General features: G+C 38.0%; 1 protein-coding gene across 1 annotated transcript; it reads left to right on the forward strand.

The window, feature by feature from the left end:
* The first annotated feature begins 7,047 nt into the window (after nucleotides 1–7,047).
* Nucleotides 7,048–8,093, forward strand: LOC142164135 (uncharacterized). Its single transcript, XM_075221322.1, has 4 exons — nucleotides 7,048–7,083; nucleotides 7,206–7,291; nucleotides 7,551–7,642; nucleotides 7,837–8,093. Exons 1-4 carry the CDS (start codon nucleotides 7,048–7,050, stop codon nucleotides 8,091–8,093), a joined length of 471 nt encoding a protein of 156 aa, XP_075077423.1.
* The last annotated feature ends 7,450 nt before the right edge of the window (nucleotides 8,094–15,543 follow it).

The raw sequence follows: 15,543 nt of genomic DNA on the forward strand, positions 1-15,543 counted from the left end.
GTGATGTAAAGGGAGCTGGAGGGGGAGAGTAGGGATTTTGGAGGAAAGGGAGGGATTGGAGGGAAGAGAGAGAAGAAGGATTGCAACAACGACGGTGATTCTAGGGTGGTGATTTGTGAAGTGTGAAATGAGAAAAGTGAACTAAATAATGAAGAAGGAGAGTGAGTAAGGAGCTTCCATTATTGTTAATTTCCGTTTCATGATTGGGAGAATAAGAAGGGGAGGGGGGGAGTTCTTTTACCCGGATAACAAACCATAGGGTCGGATCAGGTAAATGGGTAGAAATAAGACCCATATTTGTGTTTTGGCTAACAATGCCACGTGGCCCAGTAAAAAATGCCATGTCATTAAATGAAAGGTCCACCAATTTTGTCGTTAGATGTGAGGGTTTTATTTAATAATTAATGTTGTGTTTTTTTTCCAGAATGATAGAAGGACAAAGGGTACTTGTAAACCATTTAACAAGCAATAGGTCTAGTTTAAACCCTTTTCCGAAACTTTAAGAGCTGAAGTTGCAAATGTCCCATAGAAGAACCTAATATGCCATAATGTTGCAAGTCCTTAACAAATGTTTATACTATAACTGGCTTTACTTGGGAAGCTGAGAACTAAAGATGTACTCCTGAAATGGGGTATCAATGTGGATGGAACATTAGTTGTTGGGAATAAACCCCCTACAGAAATAATATTCACAGTAATAAAAGCGGAATAATAACATAGTACCGAGATACAGTAATGAACAAGAATAAAAGAGTGACAACGACACAAAGATTTTTACGTGGAAAACCCTTTTGAAGAAGGGAAAAATCACGGCCCCGAGACGAGCAACTGATATCACTATAGCAAGGAATTTTACACTTTATAGGTCCGAGTAAAATACTCCAAAGACCACTACAACACTCAAAAAAAATAACCCTCTTTTGATATTTCCACCTCACTACAATATCTCTCACTCTATATTTTTCTCACAGACTATTTTCTTATACCTTGATTGTGAAACCTCACTCTTTCTTTTTCTCTTTGTTGGTGTGTAGAAATGAGAGCCGAAGTTCTCCTTTTATAGCCGAAGCCTCACTCTCTAAAGCCTACTATATTTGACAATTTGCACACACTTTTCCTTCTTTTTCTTCAATGTTGACAATTAAACAAAGTCGGCTACCAAACCAAAGAAATTCAACAAAGTTGGCTACCAAACCAAAGAAATTCTCAGCCAAATATTTTCCTTAGGCACATGCCTATTACTTTGACTTTTGAATGAGATGGACCCCATCAATCTCCCCTTCCAATCTCATTCATCTAGAGGAGGTAGCACTGTCTTCTAGTTTGAGTGCATGCTGACAAGTTCTTTGCATAGCTCGAACTTGTCTCTTGGTACCTCCTTGGTCAACATATCAACAGGTTTTTCACTCGTGTGAATCTCTTTGACCTGTAAAGATTCATTATCCACCTGCTCACAAATCCAATGGTATCTCATATCTATATGCTTTGTTCTTGCATAGTACATGTAGTTCTTGATCAAGTCTATTGCACTTTGAGTGTCACAATAGACGAAATACTCCTTTTGGTACAATTCCAGCCCTTGAAGAAATCGCTTAAGCCATACCATCTCCTTGCCAGCTTCTATAGTGGAAATGTACTCTGCTTCAGTTGTTGAAAGTGCAACACACTTCTGCAATTTAGACTGCCATAATATAGCTCCCCCTGAAAAAGTAAATAGATATCCAGTAGTGGATTTTCTATTAATAGTATCACCGGCCATATCAACATCAGTGTATCTCTTCAAGATTGGATCATATCCTCCAAAACACAAGCAATCTCCTACAGTACCTCTTAGGTACCTGAGTATCAACTTGACTGCTTCCCAATGTTCCTTTCCAGAATTTTCAAGGAATCTGCTAACAACACCAACTGCATGAGCAATATCAGGTCTGGTGCATACCATTGCATACATCAAGCTTCTGACTGCTGAAGAATAAGGAACTCTAGCCATGTTATCCTCCACTGTTGTAAGACACATCTTCTTGCTCAACTTTAGATGACTAGCAAGAGGTATGCTGGCTGACTTTGCTTTCTTCATGTTGAAGTGTTCCAATACACATTCAATGTACTTCTCCTGAGACAACCACAACTTTCTGCTTGTTCAAACTATTTTCATACCCAGAATTTGTTGTGCTGGGCCCAAGTCCTTCATATCAAATGACTTGGACAAATCTCCCTTCAACTTTGCGATCATCCCCTTGTCTTTTCCTACAATTAACAATCCATCCACATACAACAATAAAATAATAAAGTTGTTGTCAGAAAATCTTTTGAAGTATACACATGGATCATAATATGTCTTTGTCTAATGTTGACTTTTCATGAATGAGTCAAACTTCTTGTACCACTGCCTTGGTGCCTGCTTCAACCCATAAAGTCTCTTATTCAGTTTGCACACCATGTATTTCCTTTCAGCTACTTCAAATCCTTCTGGCTGCTCCATATAGATTTCGTCTTCCAAATCTCCGTGAAGAAATGCAGTTTTCACGTCCAAATTCTCCACTTCAAGATCTAGGCTAGCTTCTAAGCTCAAGATTGTTCGAATAGAAGTTATTTTGACAAAAGGTGAGAAAATTTTGTCAAAATCAATACCTTTCTTCCACTCGAAGCCTTTTACCACCAATCGAACTTTGTATCCTGACCAGCTTGCCATTTCCATCTTTCTTGAGTTTAAAGACCCATTTGTATTTGAGTGGTCTTTTACCCTTTGGAGGTTCAACCAGCTTGTACGTGCCATTTTTCTGTAGAGATTCCATCTCTTTTTGCATGGCTTTCATCTAGTGATTCTTTTCTGGATGGGACAACACCTCCTTAAGACTTTCTGGCTCCCCTTCATCACTAATGAGGATATACTCTGTGGAAGGGCACCTACATGACTCTACCCTTGGCCTATCAGATATCCTCAGAGGTTGAGGTTCTTCTTCTTCCTGAGTGGGGTGCTCCACTTACTCGACATCATCATCAAGTTGCTCTCCCTACTCTATAACCTCACCAGGTTGCTCCCCCTGCTCGGCAACCTCGTCGGTCGTACTTTTTGCACTTGTGAGATAGTTAGAAGAAGAAGGAATAGTAACAAGGTTAGGGATTATACCATTCTTTGTCTTCTTTGATTGATCATCTACAACTCCAATTTCATTTTCTCGGAAGATTACATCTCTGCTTCTAATGGCCTTCTTCTTTATAGGATCTCACAATCTGTACCCGAACTCTTCATCTCCATATATGATGAATATGCACGGAATAAATTTATCATCCAACTTTGTTCTCTGCTCCTTTGGTACATGTGCAAAAGCTCTGCAACCGAACACCTTTAGATGTGAGTAGGACACTTACTTGTTGGTCCAAACTCTCTTTGGGATGTCAAACTCCAATGGAACTGATGAAATCTTATTGATTAGGTAACAGGCTATCTGAACTGCTTCACCCCAGAATTACTTAGGTAGTTTAGCCATTCTGAGCATGCTTCTCACCTTCTCAACAATGGTACGGTTCATCCTCTCGGCTACACCATTGTGCTGTGGGGTTCTAGGAACTGTCTTTTTATGTCTGATCCCATAACTTGAACAATACTCTTCAAATTCCCTTGAAGTGTACTCACCTCCATTGTCACTTTGAAAACGTTTTAGCTTTTGGCATGTCTCCCTTTCCACCAGAGCAAGAAACTTCTGAAAAACTTGAAATACCCGATATTTGGTTTTCAAAATATAAACCCATAATTTTCGTGAAGCATCATCAATAAAAGTAACAAAGTATTTGTAACCACCCATCGATTTAATTTCCATTGGACCACAAACATCAGAATATACCAAATCAAGCATATTCAATTTTCTTTCAGACGATGTCTGAAATAAGACTATATGTTGCTTACTAAATAAACAGTAGTCACAAGGTTTTACCGTTGTACTTTTGGAATAAGAGATAAGTGATTTCTTGGCAAGAATATGCAATCCCTTCTCGCTCATATGACCCATTCTTTTGTGCCAAAAATCTGCAGAAATCTTATCTTGTGCCGTGCTCAATTCACCTTGGCATATTTCTACATTTGTCATGTACAATGTGCCACGAGCAACTCCCTTTGCAATCACCAATGATCCCTTGGTGAGTCTCCACTTTTGATTTGCAAAATAGCTCTCGTATCCATCTCGGTCTAAAGCAATTCCCGAGATCAAGTTCATCCGCAAATCAGGTACATGTCGCACGTCCTTTAGAACCAATGTGCATCCGATATTTGTCTTGATACAAATGTCACCAATCCTCTCAATATTTGAGTAACTTGTGTTACCCATTCTCACAGTGCAGAAATCACCTGCTACATATCTGCAAAAATGATCTTTTACCGGTGTGGCATGGTAAGATGCAGCTGTATCAACCACCCATTCCGACTCTGGACCTGATAAGTACATGCATTCCTCTTCATCGTTTATAAAGAGGACAACATTATCATTGTTTTGCACCATGGCGGCTATGTTGTCATCATTCTTCTGGCCACAAGTTTCACCTTTGTCCTTCCTTAGATTTGGGCAATCTCTTTTGAAGTGACCTGGTTGATCACAGTTGTAGCAATTTTTGGTTCTTGATTTGGATTGGTTCTTAGACTTCTCACGAGCTCCGGGTCTACCATAGTTTCTCGAACACCTTTGATAAATCCTGCCTCTACCTTCTGTGATGAGAGTCTGTCCTTGATTTTTAGGCTTCTTTCTCATCTTCTCATTGAGTAGAAAAGTCGATGTGACATCTTTCAACTCAATGGTAGTCTTACCATGCAGGATTGTTGTTTCCAAATTATTGTACGAAGATGGCAACGAGTTCAATAGCAAGATGGCTTTATCTTCTTCCTCGATTTTTACTCCGAGGTTGGCGAGCTGTGTGATTAGTCCGTTAAACACATTTAAATGTGACAAAAAATACGTGACAAAAAATTCGTACCTTCACTCATGTGTAGGGCGTATAGCTGCTTCTTCAAGTATAATTTATTTGTCAGCGTTTTGGACATGTATATCTTTCCAACCTTGTCCAAATTTCACGTGCGATGTCTTCATTAATGATGTTATTGACCACATCATCTGATAAGTGCAACCTGATTACACTAGCAGCCCTATAATCCAATTCAGTCCAATCCTCAGCTTTCATGGTATCAGGCTTTTTGGCATCAACATCAAGTACATTGTGTAATCCTTGTTGAATGAGCAGACCTCTCACCCTTCTTTGCCATATTGAGAAACTATTTTCTCTGTTGAATTTTGCTACCTCGTACTTTACTCCGGACATATAGTACTACCGACAGTGAATAGTACTTCTATGAACGAGCAGAACCTGTACTTTGATACCGGTTATTGGGAATTAACCCCCTACAGAAATAATATTCACAGTAATAAAAGCAGAATAATAACGTAGTACCGAGATATGGTAATTAACAAGAATAAAAGAGTGACAACGACACCAACATTTTTACGTGAAAAACCCTTTTGAATATGGGAAAAACCACGGCCCCGGGACGAGCAATTGATATCACTATAGCAAGAAAATTTACACTTTGTTGGTCCGAGTAAAATACTCCAAAGACAACTACAACACTCAAAAGAAATAACCCTCTTTTGATATTCCACCTCACTACAATATCGCTCACTCTCTATTTTTCTCACAGACTATTTTTTTATACCTTGTGTGTGAAACTTCACTCTTTCTTTTTCTCTTTGTTGGTGTGTAGAAATGAGAGCCAAAACTCTTCTTTTATAGCCGAAGCCTCACTCTCTAAAGCCTACTATATTTGACAATTTGCATACACTTTTTCTTCATTTTCTTCAATGTTGACAATGCAACAAAGTTGGCTACCAAACCAAAATAATTTAACAAAGTTGGCTACAAAATCAAAAAAATTCCCAGCCAAATATTTTTCTTAAGCACATGCCCGTTACTTTGGTTTTTGAACGAGATGTACCCCATCATGTGTACTATGCAAAACCTGCCCAGGAACCTCCCAACGCTTGTTTTCTTTGACTGCACTTTCTCAAGAGGCTTCTGGCAGAATATTTTGAGCTAGTTAAAGTGGAATAGAGATGTACTGCTTTGGGAAAGGGATAAAGGCAATGGACACTAAAGGAAGCTAGACGAAGAACAACACAAGGAATACTGCTAAAAGCTTGTTTTGTTGCTGATGTTTATGACGTTTGGATTGAAAGGAACACAATGGATACGTCTCTCTCTCATGCGCGCACGTGTTTGATGGTGAAAAAAATGGTTAAATTGACTCAACCAACTCAAAAAGTTATTTTTAATTGTTTGTTTATCTATTATATTTTGCTTAGTTATGAAACTAAACTATAAGAAAAAAATAAGCTTTTTTTGCTCTCTTTATCATGGTTAACATAACAAACCAAAACTGAGATAAATTTTCTTTTGCAATGGATGTATTAATTCTCTATATTCTTTTTTCTTTCTTGTGGCCGATACGTTTATTTTTTAATATTTTATTTATATTTAACTATTTAGATTTTGATAGTAGTCCATAAACGAGATATATGGTTACCAACCATGCACATTACGTGCTTGGTTTGTGACATATTTGTGCTTGTCAAATCTTTAGCTTTCTTGAATCAATATATAATAGTGATATGTCTTTACTGATACTTTTTTATTTTCTATAGAAACTTATCAGAAGACCATGTTATTGATGGACTTGATCTTGAGCTGGAGTGAGTGAGTGAAGTAAGTGGTAGTGAAAAACTCTCGAGGACTTCTAGCAATAACTCAACTGACTCTACTTTTGAGTATGTAGAGGGCTCAAGAGATCCTTTTTCGGGATCAGTCCCGTCCCGAGATGTAGTAGCCAATCAACAAAACATTCAAAGAAGTTATGCACCTTCAATGAATGTTAATGAAAATCGCCTTGGCTATATGTATTTTCAACATTCTGAGATTGCCTTTCCCTGTTGGAGAATTCCCTTGGTGGAAAAGGTGTGTAAACTTAAGTTTTAATAATTAGTTAGAAAATTTTAAAATAACATGAGAATGTGTGACGTTAGGTCAGAGTTTGATGAACAAGAGGTATTCCTACCTTTTGATAAGTTGAGACTATTTTTGAAAAGAATATATTTTTAATAGTCACTTAGTATTCTTAATTTTGTATTTTAAAGTAATATTTTTTGATTTTGTTTTGGATATTTCAGATATATGAATTTAGTAAGAAGCATCCAGGACTTCAGTCACTGAAGAGCATTGACTTGTCTCCTGCAAGTTGGATGGCTGTTGCTTGGTATTTTTTTTTCTTCTTCTTCTTCCTATTTTGACCTTTGTAATAATTTCAAGTGAAATTCCAATGATACATTGATGAAACAATAATTTTTTCAGCATAGCAATAAAATTTATCAATTCAATATCATATAGAAATTTGGAATTGATGTTAATGATAATTGTTTTCTAGAAATTATTATTAAGGAAAAAATTCTCTCCATTATTCATCTATTTATTCAATTTAGAGAATTTGAGTTAATTTTCTCTAATTTTATTGTTAGGTACCCAATCTACCATGTACCAATGAAGGGAATTACCCAAAATATATCAACATACTTCCTTACTTATCATACATTATCAGCATCATTTCAAGGTACGTCTTTCAATTTTCCTATTCGCGTAAATATAAGTAAAATCTGGTTCTTGGCCGTGCACGTTATGTGCTTGGTTCGTGACATATATGTGCTTGTCAAATCTTTAGTTTCTCGTACTTAATCAATATATATATTCTATATATATATATATATATATATTCTAATTTTTATACATTATATTGCAATATTGCAGATGACTTTGATGATGACATATGTAAAGATCTTCCTATTGAAAAGAAAGAAAAAGGTGGAATTCCTCTTCCACCTTTTGGGCTTATACCATACAAGATGCAAGATAACATTTGGTTAAATAAGGTACAAGCCTATCAAAAATTCAATGATCTTTATAATGCTGCTGATTCTTGGTTAAAGCAGCTTAACTTTAACCACCAAGATTTCAAATTCTTCACCTCAAATTCCTATAATATGGACCATGTATTCTTATATTAACTCATTTGAAGCCAAGGTCATGTTGTATTTTTTATTTGGTGTTGTATTATCATTTGAGATCTTATTCTTATTGTAACATTTTTGACTCGATAATATGGGAAATTGAGTTATTTGTATCATTTTACTATTGTATGAGAATTAGTTTATTGCTCGTAAATGTGAAATCTTACCTAGACCTATTTGGAGAGTATAAAATAGTTCCTTTGCTGCAATGTGTTCAAATATTTAAAAATTGTGACTTAAATGATTTTTCCTTGTATTGACTTAGATGTCTTTTCCTTACATTTGTTAAATATGTAAATTTTAATTTTAAAAGTATAAAGAGTCAATGTTTGATTTTATAGCACTCAAATTCCAAACGTCATTTTTTATTGGGCCTAAAGTATTTAACACCAAAATTCTTCAAACAGAAAAAAAAAAAAAGTGCTTTGTATAATGAACTTTTTAAAAACGGGTCGAATATGGATAAGAACCATAATATCCACTTTAAAAATGGTTAACCAAATAGATAACCAATGGATAATTAATGTGTTTAACTTTTACATTTGTAAAGTCTCAAATTAGGGGTTTCTCAAGTTTTGGATATCTATATTATCCGTCGGATAACCCGTTTTTTATCCGTTTCAATACTGGTCGAATAATTTCTCCGTTTTCGACCCACTCATATCCGACCCGATCCGACATGCAAGTTTGCCACCCCTACCTCTCCCTATTGGAGAATTCCCTTCGTGGATAAGGGACATAAAATTAATTTTTCTAATGATTAGTTAGAAGTTTTTAAATTACACGAGAATGTGTGACATTGGGCAGGGTTTGATGAATGAGAGGTTTTCCTTCTTTTGGATAAGTTGAGGCTATTCTTGAAAAGAATATATTCTTAACGGTGATTATATTCACTATTAAGATTAGATTGTTTGGTCTGGTGTAAAAGTTTAGTATCAATTAATATTTTCGGTTGTGCGATGTACTTTATTTTTATTTTGACAGGATGAATATCACTCCAATATTCTTAAATTTGTATTTTAAGCAATATTTTTTGATTTTTATCTCCGGCAAGTTGGATGGCTATTGCTTATCATTTTACTACGAGGCGTATCTAGGTTGATGGATATGGGTTCACGTGAAATCATACTCATCTTTCTGAACTATGTATAATAATATTATATTTTTTTAAAATTACTTAAATATATGTGCGTAAACCCATGCTCAAAGACTCCTATGATGCAATTTTTATTGGGTGTACCTCTACAAGTGAAATTGGTAGTTCAAATCGCACTCTGAAAGATTTTGATTTCGGCACGAAGTATAAATATATATGTGAAAATTACTAAAATTTTAAAAGAATATAATTTTGAACCTATAATTTCTAAAGTTTAGTGAGTTCATGGTAAGAGACTTTGTTAAACCCTGAATTCTAGATATACTTCTTCACCACAATGCACATATACCATTGAAATCCCGAATCTGCCCCTAATTTTACGTGCTTGGCTAGTAACATATGTAGTATATACGATTCAAATATTTAGTTTACCGTACTTGAATCAATATGTTGTATGAGGAGACCAAGATATTGAAGGAACTGATTTGGAGCTGGAGTCATTTTATGTTACCTTCAAAATAGACTTTTTTGTACAAATCTAGATTAATCAGCCTAAACAGGTACGGAATATCGAGTAGAAAAACTGAACCAGACAATTTAGTTTGTCAACCCAAAAAAGAAAAAGAAAGAGAACAGTCATCTCCCCTTCACTCAAGCTTTACTTTCTTGCTTCTTCTGCTAATACACCTAATATATAAACAAAGAGATAGCTATTACAAAATTTGCTAGAAATTCAGTGATCAAATATGGCTGCAGTTGAAGCTGATGATGCTTCAAAGCACATTTCCACGTCCTATTTCTTGAAATATGTGCAAAAGGGGTTGATTCTTTCTTCAAACGACAGAGATTCAATTGCCCATTTGAAGATTTTCTGGAGCCATGGAGCTGATGATCTTCTCAAAGAAAGGATCAAATCTTTTCTTCATCTATTAGATTTTATTTCAATTCCAACTTTAGTGCAGTTTTGGGCTCCTATAATAACTCAAGGGAAGTGTTTTCTTGCTGTTAAAGATCAGCCTTTTGGTCTTAGTGATCTAAGAATAGAAAACACTGTGAAGAGTACAAGTAAAGGGTATCTATTGTACGCAGCCTTACCTGTATTTCTGCAAGAGCCTGTTTTCACGGCTCGAACCCGTGAGTACAAGTACAATGTTGATATTGGTCCTCTTGGCAGAGTTTTTAGAAATGGGGTTCTTGAATTTCATCCATATGTGAAGTTTTACACCAAAAATGAATACCCTTTGAGAGATTTTGCTCAAGATTTTGGGATTGGGGGATATTTGGCTTTACCTATTTTAGAACCTCTTTGTTATAACTGTGTAAGTGTGCTTGAATTTGTTTCCATTTGTGATGGAAGTTATTACTTGAGTGACAAAATCAAGCAAGTTTCCGAGAAATTAAAGGTTTGTCCCTCAAACAGAAAAAGTTTTAGACTTTGGATACTGCTATATATTGACTTGCATATATTAGTCTTGATTTAGGAATTGTTTTGATTGGTGGCTTTACTTAGAGCTCTATATTTTTTAGTATCATAACATGTATTTGGCGTTGGTTTTGACAAGGGGTTTATGTGGTCTTAACTTATAAATTGTTTTTGATTAGTAAATTTGCTTAGAGTTCTATCTGTTTGTTAGTTTGAAAAAAATTGGGTTTGGCTCTTGTGTTACTTTAAGATGAAGAAAGTTCAATATAAGAGCGATAAGGTGTAGAAAACTGGGAAAGGAGTAGCTGAGAATTACTTGTCTATCACATGCAGAGTTGAGTTTTCGGCCAGCTCTTGGGGGTGAGTACTACATTCTTAAAGTCATAGCATCGCCGCATTCCCGAACAAAGCTCTTTGTTTTCCAACTGTCACTTCCTCATCAAGTACTCAATGTTCCTAGTAGTACTTCAATACTCGCCCTATAGACAGGTACTCTCTTGGTCCTGCTAGCACGCCTTTCCGGTCCGGTTGTGCCTCGCACTTGGACTCTCAATGGTCCCCGATCTTTCGGCGTACCTCTTCTAGAATGATGACATCTTCTAACTTGAAAATCCGACCAATTCTGAAGCTTTGCTATTTCCTTCGAATCCGTCTCCTCACCTTGGCAATGACCTCAGGCATCTAACAAGTCTATCCCATATGAAAGACACTCAACTGATGCGTCGCACGCATCCTTGGCAAGATCTCCGCTATGATCATGCCGAATGTTTATAGTCCATGGCTCACACTCTTTGCAATATGGTTGCTCGACCTGGCAAACATTGCCTTTTCTTGACCATCCGACTCATCGGCATATCACCACATTCAGTAGCACCCTAGACTTTCTTCGACCAGCAGTATCGGGTTCTCGATCTCTGATGGCATATGAACATCAATCTCTGCTTTGACATGATCTCTGTAATGACATCCTAAATGCACTCGCCATCTTAACTTTTGCCTTGACATTGTGTCATGGCATAGTATGGCCTTAATCGGCTCTGATACCACGTGTCACGGGATCATTTTCTTACGCTCGCCAGCGGCACCGAATTGCCCGCGCGGTGCCTGCAGTTCCCCTTACTGCAGGCCAGCCTTTATCCTTTCCCAGGTTTTCCAAGCACGATACTGTGCCTATGGTGAAGCCTTCCTGGAAGGCATGCTCTAAGTTGTGCCACCCGTAAGATGTCTAAGCTCTTGGCTTCGACTTGTCTTGGCGCTTCTTGTCTTAGGATCATAATCCATGCGCGCCCTGGGGGTTGGCTAAGGATATGTCTTGTCCTTCGCCTAAGACTGAGCATCGCTCTCCCGTGCACAGCCCAATCCTCAAGCTTGACACTCACCTCATGCATCCGCACTCGGCTTGCGCCTCGCCCGAGTAAGACAACCTTTAGTCCTTGGCCATTGTCATGTGCGTCTTCCGTGCCATGCCCATACATAGCCCTCGCGACACACTTCCATCCCGTCTAGTGCAATGTCGCCCCATAATTGCACGTTTAGGCCAACAGACCCTTGCTCGCATGGCTGAACCCAAGCCATGCTTACAAGTCGACACATGATGCCCCTAAGATAGGTGCATCAAGTATCCAATCGGCACGAAGGTCTTTGTCCAACATTTCGGCATCCCGTGGGGCATACCTGTCCCACATATCAACCTCCGGCGCCTGTTTGGTGCCCAACGCTAGCCCGAATGTGTCGCGTCGTCCATAAAGTTCCCTAACTCGTATGGATACCCAGGACACTCCTTTGAGTCATCCAGGCAGGCCCTTGAGGTTCCCCTCAATGAGCGACCTTGAGGTTTCCCTCAAGGTCGCTCATTAGATACGGCTTGGTGGCAGCACGTATAGGGGAGGCAGGTTGAGCTTTCAACACCTATACCCCCCTTATATATGCTTAAAATTAAAAAGCCCAAGTTTTCTGAGTAGACAGATCTACGTCAGAGAATCAGAAGAGCCTTTTCTCACCAGTTCTTGGCCGAAGTCACAACCCCAAAGTGCGGGTTGTGACATGTTACTTCTATTCCTCCTTTGGGAGGAGCAGGAATAGTGAGTCCAACAACAACAAAAAACCCAGTGTGACCTCAAGTGTGGTCTAGGGAGGGTAATGTGAATAGAGACTTTATCCCTACCTTGGGAAGATAGAGAGTTTGTTTCCTATAGATCCTCGGCTCAAGGAACTGTGAAAAGGAAGCAACAAACAAGATCGACAACAAGGTAATAAGACAGTGGAAGCGAACGATGCAACGGAAAGTAATAAAGATCTAAGAATAAGAAAATACAAGAATAGTATTAATACTACTGGTAGGACTAGGAGACACTCTCAACTACCTGTCAACCCTAATTCTCGACCTCAACACCTTCCTATCGAGGGGACAGTCGAGATATTGAAATAATTATCGCTGATATTGGATATTTGGCACAAGTTTAAAAGTTTGGTTCTTGCGGGTAATTGGATTGAGATCTCCAGATATACCGAGACCAATTGATATTGCAGGGGTAAGATTCAGTCTATATGTCCATGTTGATCTTCCTTTGTTTTTACTCTACTTTATTTTCTTGTTTTTGACCGGAAGTTAATTTATTTTACTCAGTATTTCTTTATTTTACTCAGTATGTCTTTGCTTGAAACACTTTGAAAGCAGGGTACTGAAAGGCTGCAGTGTGCACTTGCTGAAATCGAAAAGGTTTTGGAGTTGATATGTGATAGACAGACGTTACCGTTTGCTCAGACATGGATTGCTAGTAGATTAGTAGTGGTGGAAGTTGTACATAAAATGTTTTGTTAACTACCTAGAAAGGATCATGCATGTTAGTAAAGAAGGCTTCTGCTTTCCAAGAGGACTGCATTCGGTTTCCGCTGCAGAAGGGGCAGGGGGTTGTTGGAAGGGCACTTTCAGCTCGTGCTTCGTGTTTTTGCAACGATTTTACTATGCTGAGTGTAACTCAGTATCCCTTAGTAACCGGTGCATGTAGATCTGGTTTAGGTTCCAGTTTTGCTATATGTCTGCAGGATATTGTTACTGCAGATGTTTACGTGGTAGAATTCGTTCTAACCATCCAGGGAACTAATAGGTCATTGGAGCAAACAGTAAAGTAGTCTCTGTGTGACCTATAAGTCACGGGTTCGAACCGTGGAAGCAACCACTAATGTTTGCATTTAGATAGATTGTCTACATCACACACCTTGAGGTGCGGCCTTCCCCAAACCCTGCATTAATACGGGATGTCTTGTGCATCCAGGGAGCTAATAGAGATCCATCAATCTATCTGAGCATTCTTGTAGTCAAAATAAATCAGCATTTCCATAGATTTAAGGTCGCATCTGGAGATGAGCTTGGAACTAAGATTCCGGGCTTAAGAGTTCAAAGGATGAAGAGCTTGACGCCCTTATAATATCCGAAACCATCAGTCTGAACCTAAGGTGGAGGAGCTAGAAAGTCGAGAATGGTTGCTATTAAACTTTACAAATAACATATCAACTGATGGAGCTGAAGGCATCGCGAACAGGAGAAATCAGGTCGGTTCCAAGCAAAGGTTGGTTAGCCATTACTTGTTGTTGAACTCTCGCCTCATGGACAAAAGATTGTGCAGTCAGTCAATTCCATGACATTGAAAGCTGAACAAAAAGACGTAATCCCTCTAGAGGAAAAAATCACTGTAAAAAATGTCAAAAGAACAGCAAATTAGTACCGTGGATCATAATGTCAAGATGCCGGATGTCACAGGCACGGTCGAGCATTATGTAAGAAAGCATTTACTAACTTAGGCTGATGGTCAATGGCGGGGGTAGAATTTTCGCTAAGGGTTCAAAAAAGAAAAAAGTAACTAAATGAGAAGGGATTGTGTCTAGTAGGAATTGAACCAACAAATTGAACCCCCTTGACCACTGAACTATGCTTTTGGGTTGTGGCAAACGGATTCAAAATATAATATATAGAGATACAAAACAGATTTTGTCTTATATTTACAGTGTAATTTTACGGCGAAGAGGGTTAGGGAGAACACCCTTCCGCCCCCTAAATCCGTCCCTGTGGTCAGGATGCCAAGAGATGCAGTACGGAATTTGGTCAGAACGATCAGACAAGCGCTATTTCAGCTTCGCGGAACATCTTAGTTCTGCTCTTGTCTTCAATCAAATTCTTTCTTGAGTCAATAGTCGACGAGTCTGAGTAGTGGACACCTCTTCGTTCACGTCTATCGTGCAGCTTATATTTTGGCTAATGATTTGGCAGGTAAGTGAACAAGGAGAATAGTTTAGATAGGTTGGTAAGGAGAAATCAATTTTTACATGTGGAGGAGAGGAGAGTTATATAAAGAGAGGACAATGAGAAAGAAACAAGAAGATGGTGTCTGGCCATATTTAGTTGTAACCTATTAAAAATAAGATTTATCTTATATAAACTGTTCTTAAGGAATTTTTACATATCAGTGTATTTTAACATATCATTGGAGGTAATTTGCTTTATTTTCTCGATTACAAATCCGCTTTTAGATAATCTAACAATGTGAAAATTTATTTACACTATCGGTGTATAGAAAGCTGAGGGTCTATCGGAAAAAATCTCTCTGCCTTCTTGAAGGTAGGAGTAAGGTCTGCGTACACACTACCTTACCCAGACCCCACTTGTTAGATTATTCTGGTATTGCTATCGGTGTACAGAAATTAAACTGTTACGGGCAAAATACTGATGCATGCCTAAGAAGTTGGGCTTGATAAATGATTCTGTTAGCTCTAACAAATAGAATAAAAGATCTACCAACATCTGAATATACCTATGCACGTAACTACCAGGGGCCGAGCTAGTCTATCAGCAATGGGTTGGCCCGATCCAGTAGCTTTGGTCCGAATTTTATATTTGTCATAAAAATTAATTGAATATGTATTAATTGCTA

This window comes from Nicotiana tabacum, chromosome 9 (genome assembly GCF_000715075.1).
Source record: "Nicotiana tabacum cultivar K326 chromosome 9, ASM71507v2, whole genome shotgun sequence".
In the NCBI taxonomy this organism is placed as follows: Eukaryota; Viridiplantae; Streptophyta; class Magnoliopsida; order Solanales; family Solanaceae; genus Nicotiana; species Nicotiana tabacum.